General features: G+C 37.9%; 1 protein-coding gene across 7 annotated transcripts in view; it reads right to left on the minus strand.

The window, feature by feature from the left end:
* LOC149831459 (Metallo-hydrolase/oxidoreductase superfamily protein) overlaps positions 1-14,249 on the minus strand; it is a 133,080-nt gene that overhangs the window by 88,497 nt on the left and 30,334 nt on the right. For all 7 annotated transcript variants that reach the window (XR_016433017.1, XR_016433018.1, XM_090012081.1 and 4 more), the window contains exons 4-6: positions 11,487-11,669; positions 11,299-11,374; positions 9,671-9,748 (exon numbers count right to left, since the gene is read on the minus strand). Coding sequence is in view for 5 of the 7 variants with exons in the window: in XM_090012081.1 (XP_089868207.1) it covers positions 9,671-9,748; positions 11,299-11,374; positions 11,487-11,669 (337 nt within the window). In the remaining 2 variants the exon portion in view is untranslated. The remainder of the gene's footprint in view (positions 1-9,670; positions 9,749-11,298; positions 11,375-11,486; positions 11,670-14,249) is intronic.

Below are 14,249 nucleotides of genomic sequence, written 5' to 3' on the forward strand. Positions count from 1 at the left end.
GGCTTTGTTTGTTAAGATTTTTGATGCAGGTATTATTATACTTCTCTTCTACGTAGACGATATGATCATCACTGGTAGTGATAAACAGAGAGTTGAACACATTAAAAAGCTTCTCAAAACACATTTTGAAATGACTGATTTGGGTTTTTTTTATTTTTTCTTAGTATAGAAGTTGTTTATTCTTCTAGAAGTTATCTACTAACTCAATCTAAGTTTGCTTTAGATATGGTTGTCAGGCCTAAAATCTCATATGATAAGAAGGTTGACTATCCCGAAGTTGTCAATGTCAAAATGAAGATTGATGATGTGGAACCACTTGAAAATCCAACACCATACAAACAACTTGTCGGGGCATTGTCATATCTCTCAATTATGAGACATGACATTATGCATGCAGTTCACACAGCAAGCCAGTTTCAGCATGCTCCTATCACTGTTCATATGGGAGCAGTTTTGCATATTATTAGATATATTAAAACTTCTATTTTTCAAGGACTTCTCTTTGCTTCTTAATCCTTAGATTTAATTGCTTACACTGATGCTGACTGGGGAGGTGATACAAATAACCGACACTCAACCACTGGTTTTTGTGTATTTTTAGGTGAATCATTAATTTCTTGGAGGTGCAATAAGCAACAAAAAATTTCTTTCTTCAACTGAAGCTGAATACAGAGTCATGGCTACAACCACTATGGAAGTGGTCTGGCTAAGAAGATTATTGGCTGACATGGGTGTTTAGAGTAAAGGAGCATCACGACTATGCTGTGATGACAAAAGTTTCATATAAATTGCCAGCAACCGAACCTTCCACGAACGAACCAAACACATTGAGATGGACTATCACTATGTACAAGAGGAATTCCTTCACAACACTATTGATTTTCCCTATGTTACTTCAAAATATTAATTGACGGATTTCTTCACCAAACCTCTTACTACTCCTAGATTTCACTCTCTTAGACAAACTTTCGGTTATCCAACCGTAAGTTTGAGGGGGGTGAAAAAATGTAAATGTATATATAATGTAACTAGGAAGAGTCTCTTTAGGTTTTCTTTATTTTTTTTGTTGCATTTGAACTAGTCAACATAGAAAATCGTTGGGTCCCAATGACTCTCTATGGCCTCCTTCACTTGTATAAATATGGGGCAAAGTCCCACTACAAATGTATGAATCTTGCATATGTTGAGATAAATAAAATCATTATTTTTTATCTCTTGTTTTTATTTCCCTTTAGTAGGTGTTTACAAGAGAACCCATGTGTGGTTATTTGAGTGTTCATTTTGGTATTTTGGTGGAACTCTTTTGAATGTCCACTATTGGTGATTAAGTGAACATCTTTGAAGGAACTCATTTCCTTGCATACATTATGCATCATGATATGCCTTGTATGCATGGATTGATATATATTAAATGTATTTATTTCATATTGTTATTGTTATTGTCATTGAAACATATGTTGTTATGATTCTTTGATCTTTGGAATTTCTTTGAGACATTAAAGTCTTGCTCTTATATGATTCTTATTGAAAATTTGATATAGTTGTTTTGAATTGTTGATGATTTAAATTTTTGTATGAAATGTCAATCTAAGCTATTGAAATATTGTTTGAGCATGCTTGCCTCTTGATAATCTATATTGATATATGATTCTTTTTGGACTCTAGTGTTTTAATATCTTATATCTATCTTTGGAAATTGTGTTGTTTTCGTGACTATGGATATTTTAGAATTACTGGAGGATATGAAATTATGTTTAGTAACTCTTGTTTGAAAGGTCTTTTATATCTCTTACGTGTATTTAGTTGTTGATTCTTGTAGTTGTTTTTTAATATTTTTTTAATTGGTTTTCTTATAATTGTTTACATGATTGTAAATTATATTGTATTTTCTCATGTCTTTGGTGTGTTTGGCCCAAGGATACCGAAAATGCTATAGAACATGGGAAAGTGTGCTTCCCCGAAATGCATTTCAGAAATGCGAAATGCGGCACTTCTGAATTACATGAGAGAGCAACCATTTTAATTAGGAAGAGCACTCCCTAGTTATGGGGAAGCATGCTTCTCATTATTCGAAAACATGTTTCGCACCCGCTTTTCGTTCGCTTCCCAATATCAGGAAGTGAGTTTCCTTTTTTCGGGGGGGGGGGGAGGGGCTTAGACAATTTTAGCTTTTAATAATTTTTTTAACCCAATATCGACAAAGCTCGATTCCCTTTTGCTTCCCACTTGAATCTTAGGTCGCTTCCCTCTTCGATTCCAGTTTGATTCTTATGTCGCTTCCAGTTAGCTTCTCTTCTCGCTTTCAAAACGATTCTCGGTTCGCTTCCAAGTCATTTCACGCTTCCCGCTTCCTAAAATTTTAGAAGTGCCTCACTTCCTGCTCTCACTTCCTCAACTGTGAACTTTGGTTTGGTCATTATCTCTCCATATATATTTAACTAATATTATATATATATATATATCTTGTGTTTTTTTACTATGTTTTGAGTTATAATCCTTTTATTGTAGTTGTCTTGTGTCATTATCTCAATACAGGAACTAATCAAAGTCATGGATTGGGATAAAAGTCCTTGGAGATTTGAAAGATTGGATTCCTAATAAGAGTCATGTAGTTTCCTTTGGAAGATCTATTGTTGAATGACATCATAAAGATTATTGTTTGAAGCCATTGAAGATTTATTATTGTCCCTTGTATTTTGTTTGGAAACTTTCGGTTGTCCACCATAAGTTTGAGGGGGGTGTTAAGATTGTAAACTCCGTAAATTTATAAGGGTTCTCCAAAATAAAATAAAAAAGGATTTGGATCCAACCAGGATCCGGGTGAGATGTCGGCATCCCCCCCCCTGACTCCCTCTGCGGAATCTCCAGGCCGCAACACCCCTTCTCTCCCCTCGTCTCTCTCTCTCCCTCCCCTCATCTCTCCCACTCTCCCCCGATCCTCTCTTCCCGTATCCTTCTTTTCCCCCGACCCTCTCTTCCTGTCTCTCTCTCTCTCTCTCTTACGATGGTCGCCAGAAACCACCACTGGTGGTTTCCCCTCTTCTTCTCCATTGGGAACCAACTAGAGCGCCCCCCCCCCTCGGTGACCCCTCTCACTGACTCTCTCCTCTCTCCCTGCTCACCTCCCAACAAGCCACGCCGAAAACCGACCAGTTCAGGTAAGCTCTCTGATCTCTCTGTATGCCACCGTAAACCCTCCTAGTGGGTGCACATAGCACCACCACTGTGGCAATCGGCCACCAACCATCATCTTCTTCTATTTTGCTGGGTACTCACGAGCACCCCCGTGACCTGCGACCCTGCAACCCTCTGATTTTCCGGCAGGCACCCGAAGGTGCCCTTCTCTCTCTGATTTCAGCAGAACAGAGGCACGCACAGGTGCCCCCTTCCCTTCCATTTGGCTGAAGGCAGACTCCACCTATACCTGCCCCTTGCCCTCTTGTGGTGGCCGAAGAAGCCACCTCTGCCCGACCCTAGGCTGGTCGCAGCGGCCACTGTCGTCGGCCTCCTCCTTTCCCTTACTGTATCAAAAGGGTTGTCACGGCCACTACCTCAAGCAGTGATCTAACTATCGGCCTCCCCCTTTCCCCTACTCTGTCTGAAGAGCCGTAGCAACCACCGCCTCCAGCAATGGCCTGGCCGTCGGCCCTCTCACCCTTTTTCCCCTTGTTGAAGAACTGAGCCAGACTCAGTCATATCCTAGGCCAGATGCGACTCGGCCTGACTGCCAAGCCCTCACCCCCCCCCCTCTTGCACCCAAGCAGCGGCAGTAGCCTTGAGTCGAGCCAAACCAAGCTGAGCTGGGCTAAAATCGAGCTCAGCCTAATTCGGTACAGCTCCCCCGAGCCAGCTCGGGTGCACCGAAGTTTGACTCGGTTCAACCAAGCCAACTGATTCGAGTCCTGTCCCGCTCCTTCAGTTTTCCTTGGCTCAACCCGGCTAGTCGTCGAGATCGGCTCAACCTCTACCAAGCCTGACTCGATCAGGTCAGTTCGAACTGGGTTCAAGTCTGATCGTTGCAACGCAACCATCGCCACTTTTGACAAAATCTAAGAACTTAACACAGTACAATAAAAACCATTTATAGCGTACCACATCGGTACAAGAGACGAGACTCCATATTTTTAGAACGATTACCGAGGCACGAACAATATTATAACCTACACTCGGAATCTCGGAATCACCAGAGATCTAGACCATCTCCAAGGTAGGGGAAAGTTACATACGAGAATAATGTTGGAATACTTCTAATTTATACGTATTATATTTACGTTATATATATAAAGACATATATATATGCTTTTAACTCAAGAACGCAGTTTTGCATATTTTTTTCCATTTTAAATTATGTCATTTACTTTGTCATCGTGCTGTAATGTGCACAGGCTCTAGCTTTCTATAATTTATTTAGCTCAATGTGTGGTTTCACACATCGGGCCTAGTTTTATATCATTTACTTTGTCGCCGCACTGTAACGTGCACAGGCTCCTACTTTATGCAATTTACTTAGCCCGATGTACTTACGTAACTTATTTAGCTCGATGTGTGGTTTCACACATCGGGCCCTGCTTTACGCCATTTACCTTGTCATCGCGTTGTAATGTGCACAATTTATGCTTTAATATATATGTATTGTATATACATATATAATTTTATAAAGTACGCAGTTTTTGCATACTCCTACCTGCTTTAAATTACATTAGCATGTATTTAAAGATGCAGATTTGTGCATCCTTGCCGAAACTTGATTTTTGATAGATTTCACATGCGAGATTTCAAGTTCGCATTCTTCAATGTCTAGAAAAGCAAAATAAGTGTTTTGCATTTTCATATTCGCAACTGAGTTTTCTTTTCAAACCAACATAACAAAAAGGCCTCGACTATGTAGGCTTAGGTGGTACGTACGTCAGGTCCTTTTCTATATCCGAAATGACTCGAATGTTTCCCAGCCTAAGGCACAGGATATTGAAATTTTCAAACGTTGTCTGGGTTTCTTTTTTAGAAAACAATATATTTCTCATCGTAGTGGTACTATAAGACATGCCTGACATATTAGTACGACGATGATTGGATTGGAGTTTTATGGTAACCTCGTAGTGCGACAATACACCATGATTAAAAAAAATCACATAAAAGGAGATGATCGTCCTCATAGGCAAGATGCTCAATTTGGTTTAAAAGACCAGAGCATATTAAATAGGTTGTCAGATAAAATAAGACCTGACGTATCCATTTATTCTTTGGTTCTATCAAGGGAGAGGATAGGATGGTACAAAAACTCTGATGGACAAGTTGTTAATAACTATGCTCCTCGAGTAGCAATGACTCGGTGTCTCCAGTCATTGGAGTTAGGGGACTGGGTTACCAAATATTATCCTAAGTGGTAGATCAAAATGACTTCTGCAGAAGTTCGAATGCATCCCCCGGTAACAAGTGGCCTCTGGGGAATTTTGTTTCCGTCATTAAGTCATCTTCTTAGGAGCGGACTCAGTTAGTTGTTCGAGATATCAAAATACATAGAATAGCAAACCCCTGGACAGTCTCAATTGTTTCTACATTTATCTTGTGCGTACCTACAGGTCAGTAATTATCGAAACAAGTTCACCATGCTCATTTTTACTTATTCTGAAACTACACGTCAAATAACAGATATATTAGTCTTGTTCTGACTTTTGATATCTATGCACCTACCAGGCTTTCATAAATCTGACCCATTTTATGGGATACAGATGATGATTAGGTTGATGCGACAGGCGATGGCGTGATGACGTGATGAAATCAAGAACCCACTCTCTCTATTGTTTCGCTCCTGAGAACGTTTTGTAATTTTGTATAAGGTTTTCTTTTGTAATACCTTATTTTGTGTAAACTTAATTATCAAAAACCTTGTTTTGAATCTATATAGTTTCAATGATTGTATGGAGATATAAATCCATTATGTAAAAGAAAGTTCGCCTGTAATGCGCCCAAAGTCCATTGACTTGTTCTTTCAAACACTACTTTCCGCTGAACTACCATTTTAAACTCTGAAAATGATTAATGGCAAAGCTTCAAAAATTTTCCTAAAAGGTTTACAAGTTCAGTATTTTGGAGCGTTACAAAGATATATTCATTGTATTACATACCTAAGTATATTAAGGTATATTTATATGTATTTTTTTGTATTTTCTTTCTTATTATAATTCCAAGTATACTAAAGCATACTTATTGTGATTTAGATTTTAGTAAATGGATAGTTTAGGATAAGTATACATATTGTATACTTTTAGGGTAGAATAGAGATTTTATTTTTATTATTATTAGTCATTATTTAGGATGACTAAATTTTAGTTATTTATGTACTTTTCTTTTTGGTCAAATGAGATTGACCAACTAGCCATTGGGGTTTGTAATGGCTAGTTTAACTAACCATTGAGATTTGCTCTAATGGCTAGTTTGAATAGTCAAACTAGCTATTGGGATTTTTTCTAACAGCTAGTTTGACTAGTCAAAGTGACCGTTAGGAGTAGTTCTAACAGCTAGTTTGACCAGTCAAACTAGCCATTATGTCTTCTTCTATATATTGCTAATCCTTTTGTTGTACAGATGAGAGGATGGATATACATATGGGGTGTGTTTGAGTGTTTTTATAGTGAGGTTCATTTGTAATTTTTTGTTTATTTGTAATTAATAAAAATTATTTATTTATTTTTTTGGTGTTCTTGTGGGTGTATAAATATGTTTCTTGTCTTTGGTTAAATGAATTATGTTTATGCTTTAGATCATTTTTATTTACCTTTCTGTTGTGTTTCGTGACAATACCTCAACTCCAAGAAAAGAGATGGTTGGACGTGAGTGCATTTACAGTCAAATATATGGGATTGATTTTCAGAAGACCTTTGCTCCTATGGCCAAACTAAACTCCATTAGGGTACTCCTCTCCTTTGTGGCTTATAGGTCATGGCCATTGTATCAGTTGGATGTAAAGAATGCACTTTTTCATGAAAACACAAAAGAAAAAGTGAAAATGCCATTACCCCCAAGTTCTTACAAGAGAGAGGAAGTGATATTGTGTAAACTCAAGAAAGTTATATATGAATTAAAATGCTTGGTTTGAAAGATTTAGTAGAGCCATTATTGATTTTGGGTTCACTTGATGCACTTTTTATCATACATTAACTATAAAGAGGAGGCTACATCTTACTTTTATTATTGTTTATGTGGATGATATAGTTGGAACAGGCAACAATGAAGAAGAGATTGCAAGACCAAAGACTCACTTAAAGTAAACATTTCATATCAAAGACTAGGGGCTATTGAGGTACTGCATGGGAATTGAAGTCCTCAGATAATGAAAAGCTATTTTTCTTTCTCAAAGAGAATATGTGTTGGATTTGTTGAAGCAAACCAAAATGGAAGAGTGTAAGCACATTGACACTCCTATGGATCAAAATCATAAACTTCATCTAAAGAACAGAAAGCCATTTAAAGACATTGAAAGATATCAAAGACTTGTTGCATTGATATATCACACCATCACAAGGCCGCACATTCCTATGTTGTAGGAGTTTTAATTAAGTACATTCACTCTCCAACTATCAACCTGTGCAAGCAGTCTCAAGAGTGTTGAGGTATCTAAAGAAGAGTCTTGTATCTTAATCTCTTTTTGCAAAAATAGGTAATATCTCAAAATGTAGCAGCCTAGCAGAACAACATCTATAATATAATTACTAACAAAGTCAAGTATCCCAAGTGCTGTCACATGGGTATGGATTCCGGTGCGGGTACGGAGGGTACAACATGGAAATTTTTAAAAAAAATGTGGGTCAGGGGCATGACTGTATGTATATATAAAGAGGGTAAATATTGGCTACTAATGAAGGTACGGAACTAATCAGCTAGAAATCATAGGTGAGGTTGTATCAACTCAATCTAACCACATAGATGTGTTCAACATGGTTTTTTTGCCAAGGATCAAGCCTTGGATCGTGCTTTTCTAATATGAAAATGTGATCTTTTGAGTTATGGAATTTTGGCACATTGTGGGCCGTGGATTTTTTAATCTCTTTAAAAACCTAATTACTTGTTATAATCACATGATTTAAAACAAGTTTTCTACTAAACAAAGCATGTAGATCACATCCGTAACATTTGATCTACAAAAAATTGGAAATTTTTGAAGAAAAGAGTGATTTTTACGCATTAGTTCTGTACCTTCATTAGTAGCCAATATTAACCCATATATATCAGCCACAAATATCGGTATCAGCTATTTCTCACGATATTATAGGTTTGGTGATAAATCTCGGTTTGGGGCTTAAAAATATAAACAATAACAAAAATAAGTAAGAAAAGATCATGTTTAGACAAAAAATGCATAAATAATAAAAGAAATGACAAAAAAATGTAAAAGAAGCAAAACATATTTAAAATATAAAAAATAAATAAAAACAGTAAAACTAATTGATAATATCATGAGAATATCACGCTATTCTCGTGATAATATCACAATATTATCAAATTGACAATATTTTCAAAATATCGTAATATTTTACCTATATTATTGTTTGCTGAATTTACAGTGATAATATCACGATATTTTGAAAATATCGCCAATAGTTGTGACTATGATATATATATATATATATATATATATATATATATATATATATATATATATATATATATATACACACACACACACACAAAACTGAAATGTTCTGAGTTTGGATTGGATCAAAATCCATATCCATTAAAAAAAAGCTTCTTTTTTATTTTTAAGAAATGAAAAAAAGTTGGGAAAGTGGTGAACCCCCTTTCTCATAGCTCTTTGTCTCTCTTTGTAAAAAGGAAAAGAGGGCATTTTCGAGAATGGCCTTGCCTTCCCCCCATCCCTCATAAATAGAAAGGGAACAAGTGAGGCAGGAGGTTCTCGATAATACCCATTATCTTTCTAATTTAAAAGGAGAAAGAGGGGTATTTTCGAGAACCCCCTGCCCCCTCATAAATGAAAAAAGGGTGGGGGCAGGGGTTCTTGAAAATACCCCCCCTCTCTCTCTATTTCTCTCTTTAAAAGGAAAGGAGGGGAAATTTCAAGAACCTTCCACCATCATAAATGAAAAAGGTAGGTAGAGGTAGGTCTCTCTCTCTCTCTCAGAAAGAACACGAAAAAGAAGGAGAATAAAAAAATGAACATAAGTTTTCGCTGGGTTTTAACTGAACCCGAGCCGGACCCACACCCAGCACATACTCGTGCTGAATCCGGCACCCATACCTATGTCCTGGCCTATCAACAGGGGTATGAGGACCTAGAGACATGCCATTGTGGCATTGTCGAAACATTTTACATTAGAGGATGCTGTAAAGGAGGAGATAAATGTGATTTCCTCTCAGGAATCCTAAAACTGGTGGTTTCCCCACCATTAAAAAAAAAGTTTGCTAACAAAGTCAAACAAGCATTACAACCATTTGAAATGGAAAACATGTGCATCCACATGATTAACAACTAACCAAAAAAACAAGAAATCATAAAACTTTATTATGCACTCGAACATCATTAGCAAGTTGATAAGTTCCAATCATGTTCAAATTTCTCAGTAAACATGGTAAAAATACTTTGAGAAGTAGCTCTACTCACATCAAATCCAGCATAAAGAACTTCAGAAAAAATAGTTAATAGATGATACAGAACCTTTCCCTATCCGAGACATTGTTTTTTCATGCGCAAGAAGGATGGCATCAGGGTTATATCTTTGGACAACTGAAAGACCTGAAAGAATATGCAAGGCATAGAATTACTACTTCATGGACATAAAAGCAGAATATGTATACATAGGCATAGAATTACGTAAGAACATGTTAAGCAGAAAAGTATGCTTTGTCAGCAGTTAGCAGAGGTAACAATGTGGAAAGCTAAATTGCAACTGGTTTCCACTCATATGGAATGACAAGTATCCCACTTAACTTTGGCCATAGACATGGTTTTTTTATCATGTTTGTTGCTAAAATCCCCAAGATGACATCAACACCATGCAACATTGTTATTTTTATACATTTTATTTAGAAAATAACCACTTGAGTTGGATACTTGTCTATACATTTTATTTTGGCCAAGCTACATTTTATTTATACATCAACACCATGCAACATTCCCAAGAAAACCACTTATCTATACATTTTATTTAGAAAATAACCTTCATCAATATCATCGCAAAATTGATATTGATAATCATGATATATACACAATACATCTTATTTTTGTTTGCATTTCATATAAAACAGAACTGAGATGGTTCATCCAAAATATATACAGGTATACTTGTGTTTGCTTAGATCTAGACACCACTAGCTGGATCTAATTATTCAAATACATTTGGTATTAGACTATTTGTCATGTTTGGTTTAACCATGTCAAATAAGTTTTAAAATTGTTTGTGAAGGCATGAAATAAATGATACTACACTAAGAATTTTGGCATAGAAACAGCCCAAACCAACACATCCGGCTTAGCACATGAATGCAAAACCAGATGACAAACATGGTCCAGATGCTAGTTTTGGAGTTTCTTGATTGGGCCTTGGAAACCAGACAAGGATATACCAAAATGCAGTGTCATGTTTGAATACTAATATATGCATGCAAATTCAATACGTAATTGATCAACCACCCACAAGGTGCAAATTTTGTCAGAACTCATTTGAATACCTTTCCCCACTAATAATTTTGGTTTATAGTTTAACTCTGCAAAAAAGAATTTCACTCTTAGTTTCCAAATGCCATACTCAAATTATTCTAAATGATATTATTATTCTTTAACTATGTTGCAACTGCACCTTCAAGTTCAATTCTCACCATTTAGCAATCTCAAAGCCCTTTATTTATATTTAAAGACAAAAGATATACCAAAGACATAACATTGATATGAAGGTTGTCCTTCATATCCCAAAAATATATCCAAAATCTTCATGACATGAGCCCGTATGCATGAACGGATTTGAAATAAGATCATTCTTCTACCCACTCACGTTAGGTTCCTTTATATCTGTGTATTCATGATCATTCTTTAATGCTTTGGAAGTACATTACCCATAAAGCAGTTCTTGCCCCACCCATTCTTTTCATCGCAAAACTTTGCATTTTCAACTGTTATATTCCAAAGCTTATTCATCATTGATTGAAATCAGCATCTTCATTTTCATCTTGATTCTATTGATGCAATCACAAGAACTTTATTTTATAATAATTCGCAACAGGTACCTCCTCAAGTTTAAAAAAACACATCCAAGGACTAGATAAAATAACAATCAAAATAAAAATTACCATCAACATGATCATAATGATGATGTGTCACAAAAACCATTAATTTTCTTGGCAGTGCAGTGACGATCTCCATCAGCTGTTCACATATGGCATAGTACATTAGATTAACATAACTCACATTAATAAAATGATATATTCAGAACTAAGGAAACAAGAATAATTCAAGGCACATATGCAATATTATATACCATTGGATGTAGTGCTGAGTAGCACCCAGGATCAACTATTAAAGCATCTCCATGGGCAGAAAAAACGGAACTCGTAAAATTATCAGTAGAATTATCAGGTGCAATTACAACCAAGTTTGTGGTACGGAATGGCCTTGCCGTTCTACTCCCCATGGGTAGGGCAATAATGCCTGGAGGATACTCCTGAAAAAAAGCAAAACAAAATATGTTTTTGCAATGAGTAGCTGATACAATGTTAGACATAAAATCTAACATAGTAAACATATGTTGAATTATTGCTAAATCAAAATCGGAACAAATGTTTGTGATGCAAGACTTGGTATCTTCTTGCTGATGTGGGCTTGCAAATACATGTAGATTTTTCTGATTTTTTTTTGTCTGAACATAAGCACGTACGATTAATACTGACATGTGCACATGAGAGAGAGAACATCATCCCATCCTTGATTATTGGGACTAGGGGTAATTTTTACATTTTTGTATTAGTGAAACACAATAGGGAAAATTGTTTGTGACGAAAGATTTGGGTGCATTTTGTGATAAAATACATGTAATCATGTATATATATATATGACAGCATACCCACCTGAGGGTATTTCTGTAATTCTGCCCAATAGGGGCATGTTAGTCTTTTTTTTATTTCTTTTTTTCCTTTCTTTTATTTTTTCACTTTTTATTTTTTTGTTTTTGTTCCTTTTTTCAACATGCATTTAATGCATGTGACATTGGGGGTCCCAACTAAGAGTCGTTGGACCCCCAACGGTCACAATTGTGACTGTTGGGGGCCCAACGACCCAGTTGGGCCTCCCAATGCCCTCTCACTCTCATCTTTTCTCACTCCCTCTCTCACTCCCCTTTGTTTATAAATAGTGGGGTAAACCCCTTTTGTAAGTGTGGCTTTTACAAGCCCATTCTTGCTTTATAAGATTTTTCTCTTGCAAGTCATTAGTGGTTTTGTGTATGTCCATTTTTGGACTTGTTCTTTGTTGCTGATTGTGAATGTCCATTATAGGACATTGTATCTATTTTCGCATATCTCATTACATGGTATCAGAGCAAGGTTGTGCTCTTGTTCTTTAGTTCATTTTTTACTTGTGTCCCCTTGAAGTTTAGCTCTCTTGTCTAGCTTCCCTATTCCTATCTCACCATGGAAGGTGAACAAAAGATCGACCTCTCCTTCAAGCTAAATGGTACCAATTACTTGGTATGGGCATCCGCTATGGAGAACAAGCATAAAGGCAAAAAGCTTTGGAGTTATATTATGGGCACCATTCCAGAACCGCAACTTCAACTCACCAAAATGGAGGGAGGCCAAGAAAAAGCTTTAGAAGGGGGAGCTTGAATTAAAGCCATTGAAGATCACCAATTCTTGATTGAAGATTGGGAGAGTAAGCATGCAAAAAATTTTGCATGGTTTATGAACAACGTGGAGCTAAAAATTTGTGCGAACATTGCCAAATTTCGTAAAGCTAACGAGGCATGGTTCTTCATGAAAGGTATGTACACACAAAAAGGCCTCGCTAGACAATTTTTTCTTCAAGAAAAATTTCGCACCATTAAACAAGAGGACATGAGTGTCCGTAACTATTTTAGCTCTCTTAGTTCTTATGGGATGAGCTATCCCTCCTAGAACCCAAATGGGTAGATAGTGAGGACGTTGAACTTAGAAGACAACAAATGAAAAAATAACATTTTTTCCAAATTTTACATGGGCTTAGATCCGAGTATGAGCAAGTTAGATCTTCTCTACTCCATAGATCTAAGCCTCTTCCCCTAGAAGATGTGGTTGCCGAAATATGCCAAGAAGAAACTCGTCTTGGTATAGTTAAAGGGGGAGATGAAGTCTTAGCCGTCTCCAAACCCGAAAATCATGTTAAGACTTATAAGCCTCCTTATTTTTGGAGACAAAATGGTTATGGCAACTATAAGAAAGCTATATGTCATCATTGTCAAGAACCGAGACATATAAGGCCAAATTGTCTAAAGATAAATAAAGCCCCAAATGTAAAAAAAATAAAAATTAATTAGATTAGGGTCGGATCCGGATCCGGGTCCGGACCCGGACCCTTTGGAGGCACCGCCTCCCTCGCTGTCTTTTTAAAGACAGCGAGGCAAAGGGGGGGGGGGGGGGGGGGGGGAGGTTCTCGAAACCCCCCTTTCCCCTCTGCTCTCTCGTCTCTCCCCCGACCAACTCCCTCTCCTCTGTGTTGTCGAGCATCGCCACCGACGACCCCCCTCCTTTCGGCGAGCTCCCCTCCGGCGAGCTCCTTCTGGCAGCCCCAGGTACACATCCACCTCCCCTCTTTTTCTCCTTTTCCCCTCTCGCTCTCTCGTTTCTCTTTCTCCCTCACTTCTCTGTTGTGTAGGGAGGGGGTCGAGCCACCTCCTTGCTGCCCTAGATCGCAGGGGAGGGGCACTGTGACTCCTTGTGTTGTGTTTGGTAAGAGAGGGGTCGAGCCCCCTCCCGGTGCCCTTTGGTTGTAGGGGAAGGGTCCAGTCCCTCCCTGCACCCTTGTAGGTAGGGGAGGGGGTCGAGCCCCCTCCCTGCTTCCTGTTATGGCAGAGGAGGGGCCGAGCCCCCTCCCTGCTTCTTGTTACGGCAGGGGAGGGGTCGAGCTCCCCTCCCTGCTCCCTGCACCACTTTTAGCAGGGGAGGGGGCCAACCCCTCCCTGCTTCTTTTTTGACAAAGGAGGGGGTCGAGCTCCCCTCCCTGCTCCTTGCTCTCTGTTACAGCAGAGGAGGGGGTCTAGCCCCTCCCTACA

The sequence above is a fragment of the Nuphar pumila genome, chromosome 7 (genome assembly GCF_984573655.1).
Source record: "Nuphar pumila chromosome 7, dmNupPumi1.hap1.1, whole genome shotgun sequence".
Lineage (NCBI taxonomy): Eukaryota > Viridiplantae > Streptophyta > Magnoliopsida > Nymphaeales > Nymphaeaceae > Nuphar > Nuphar pumila.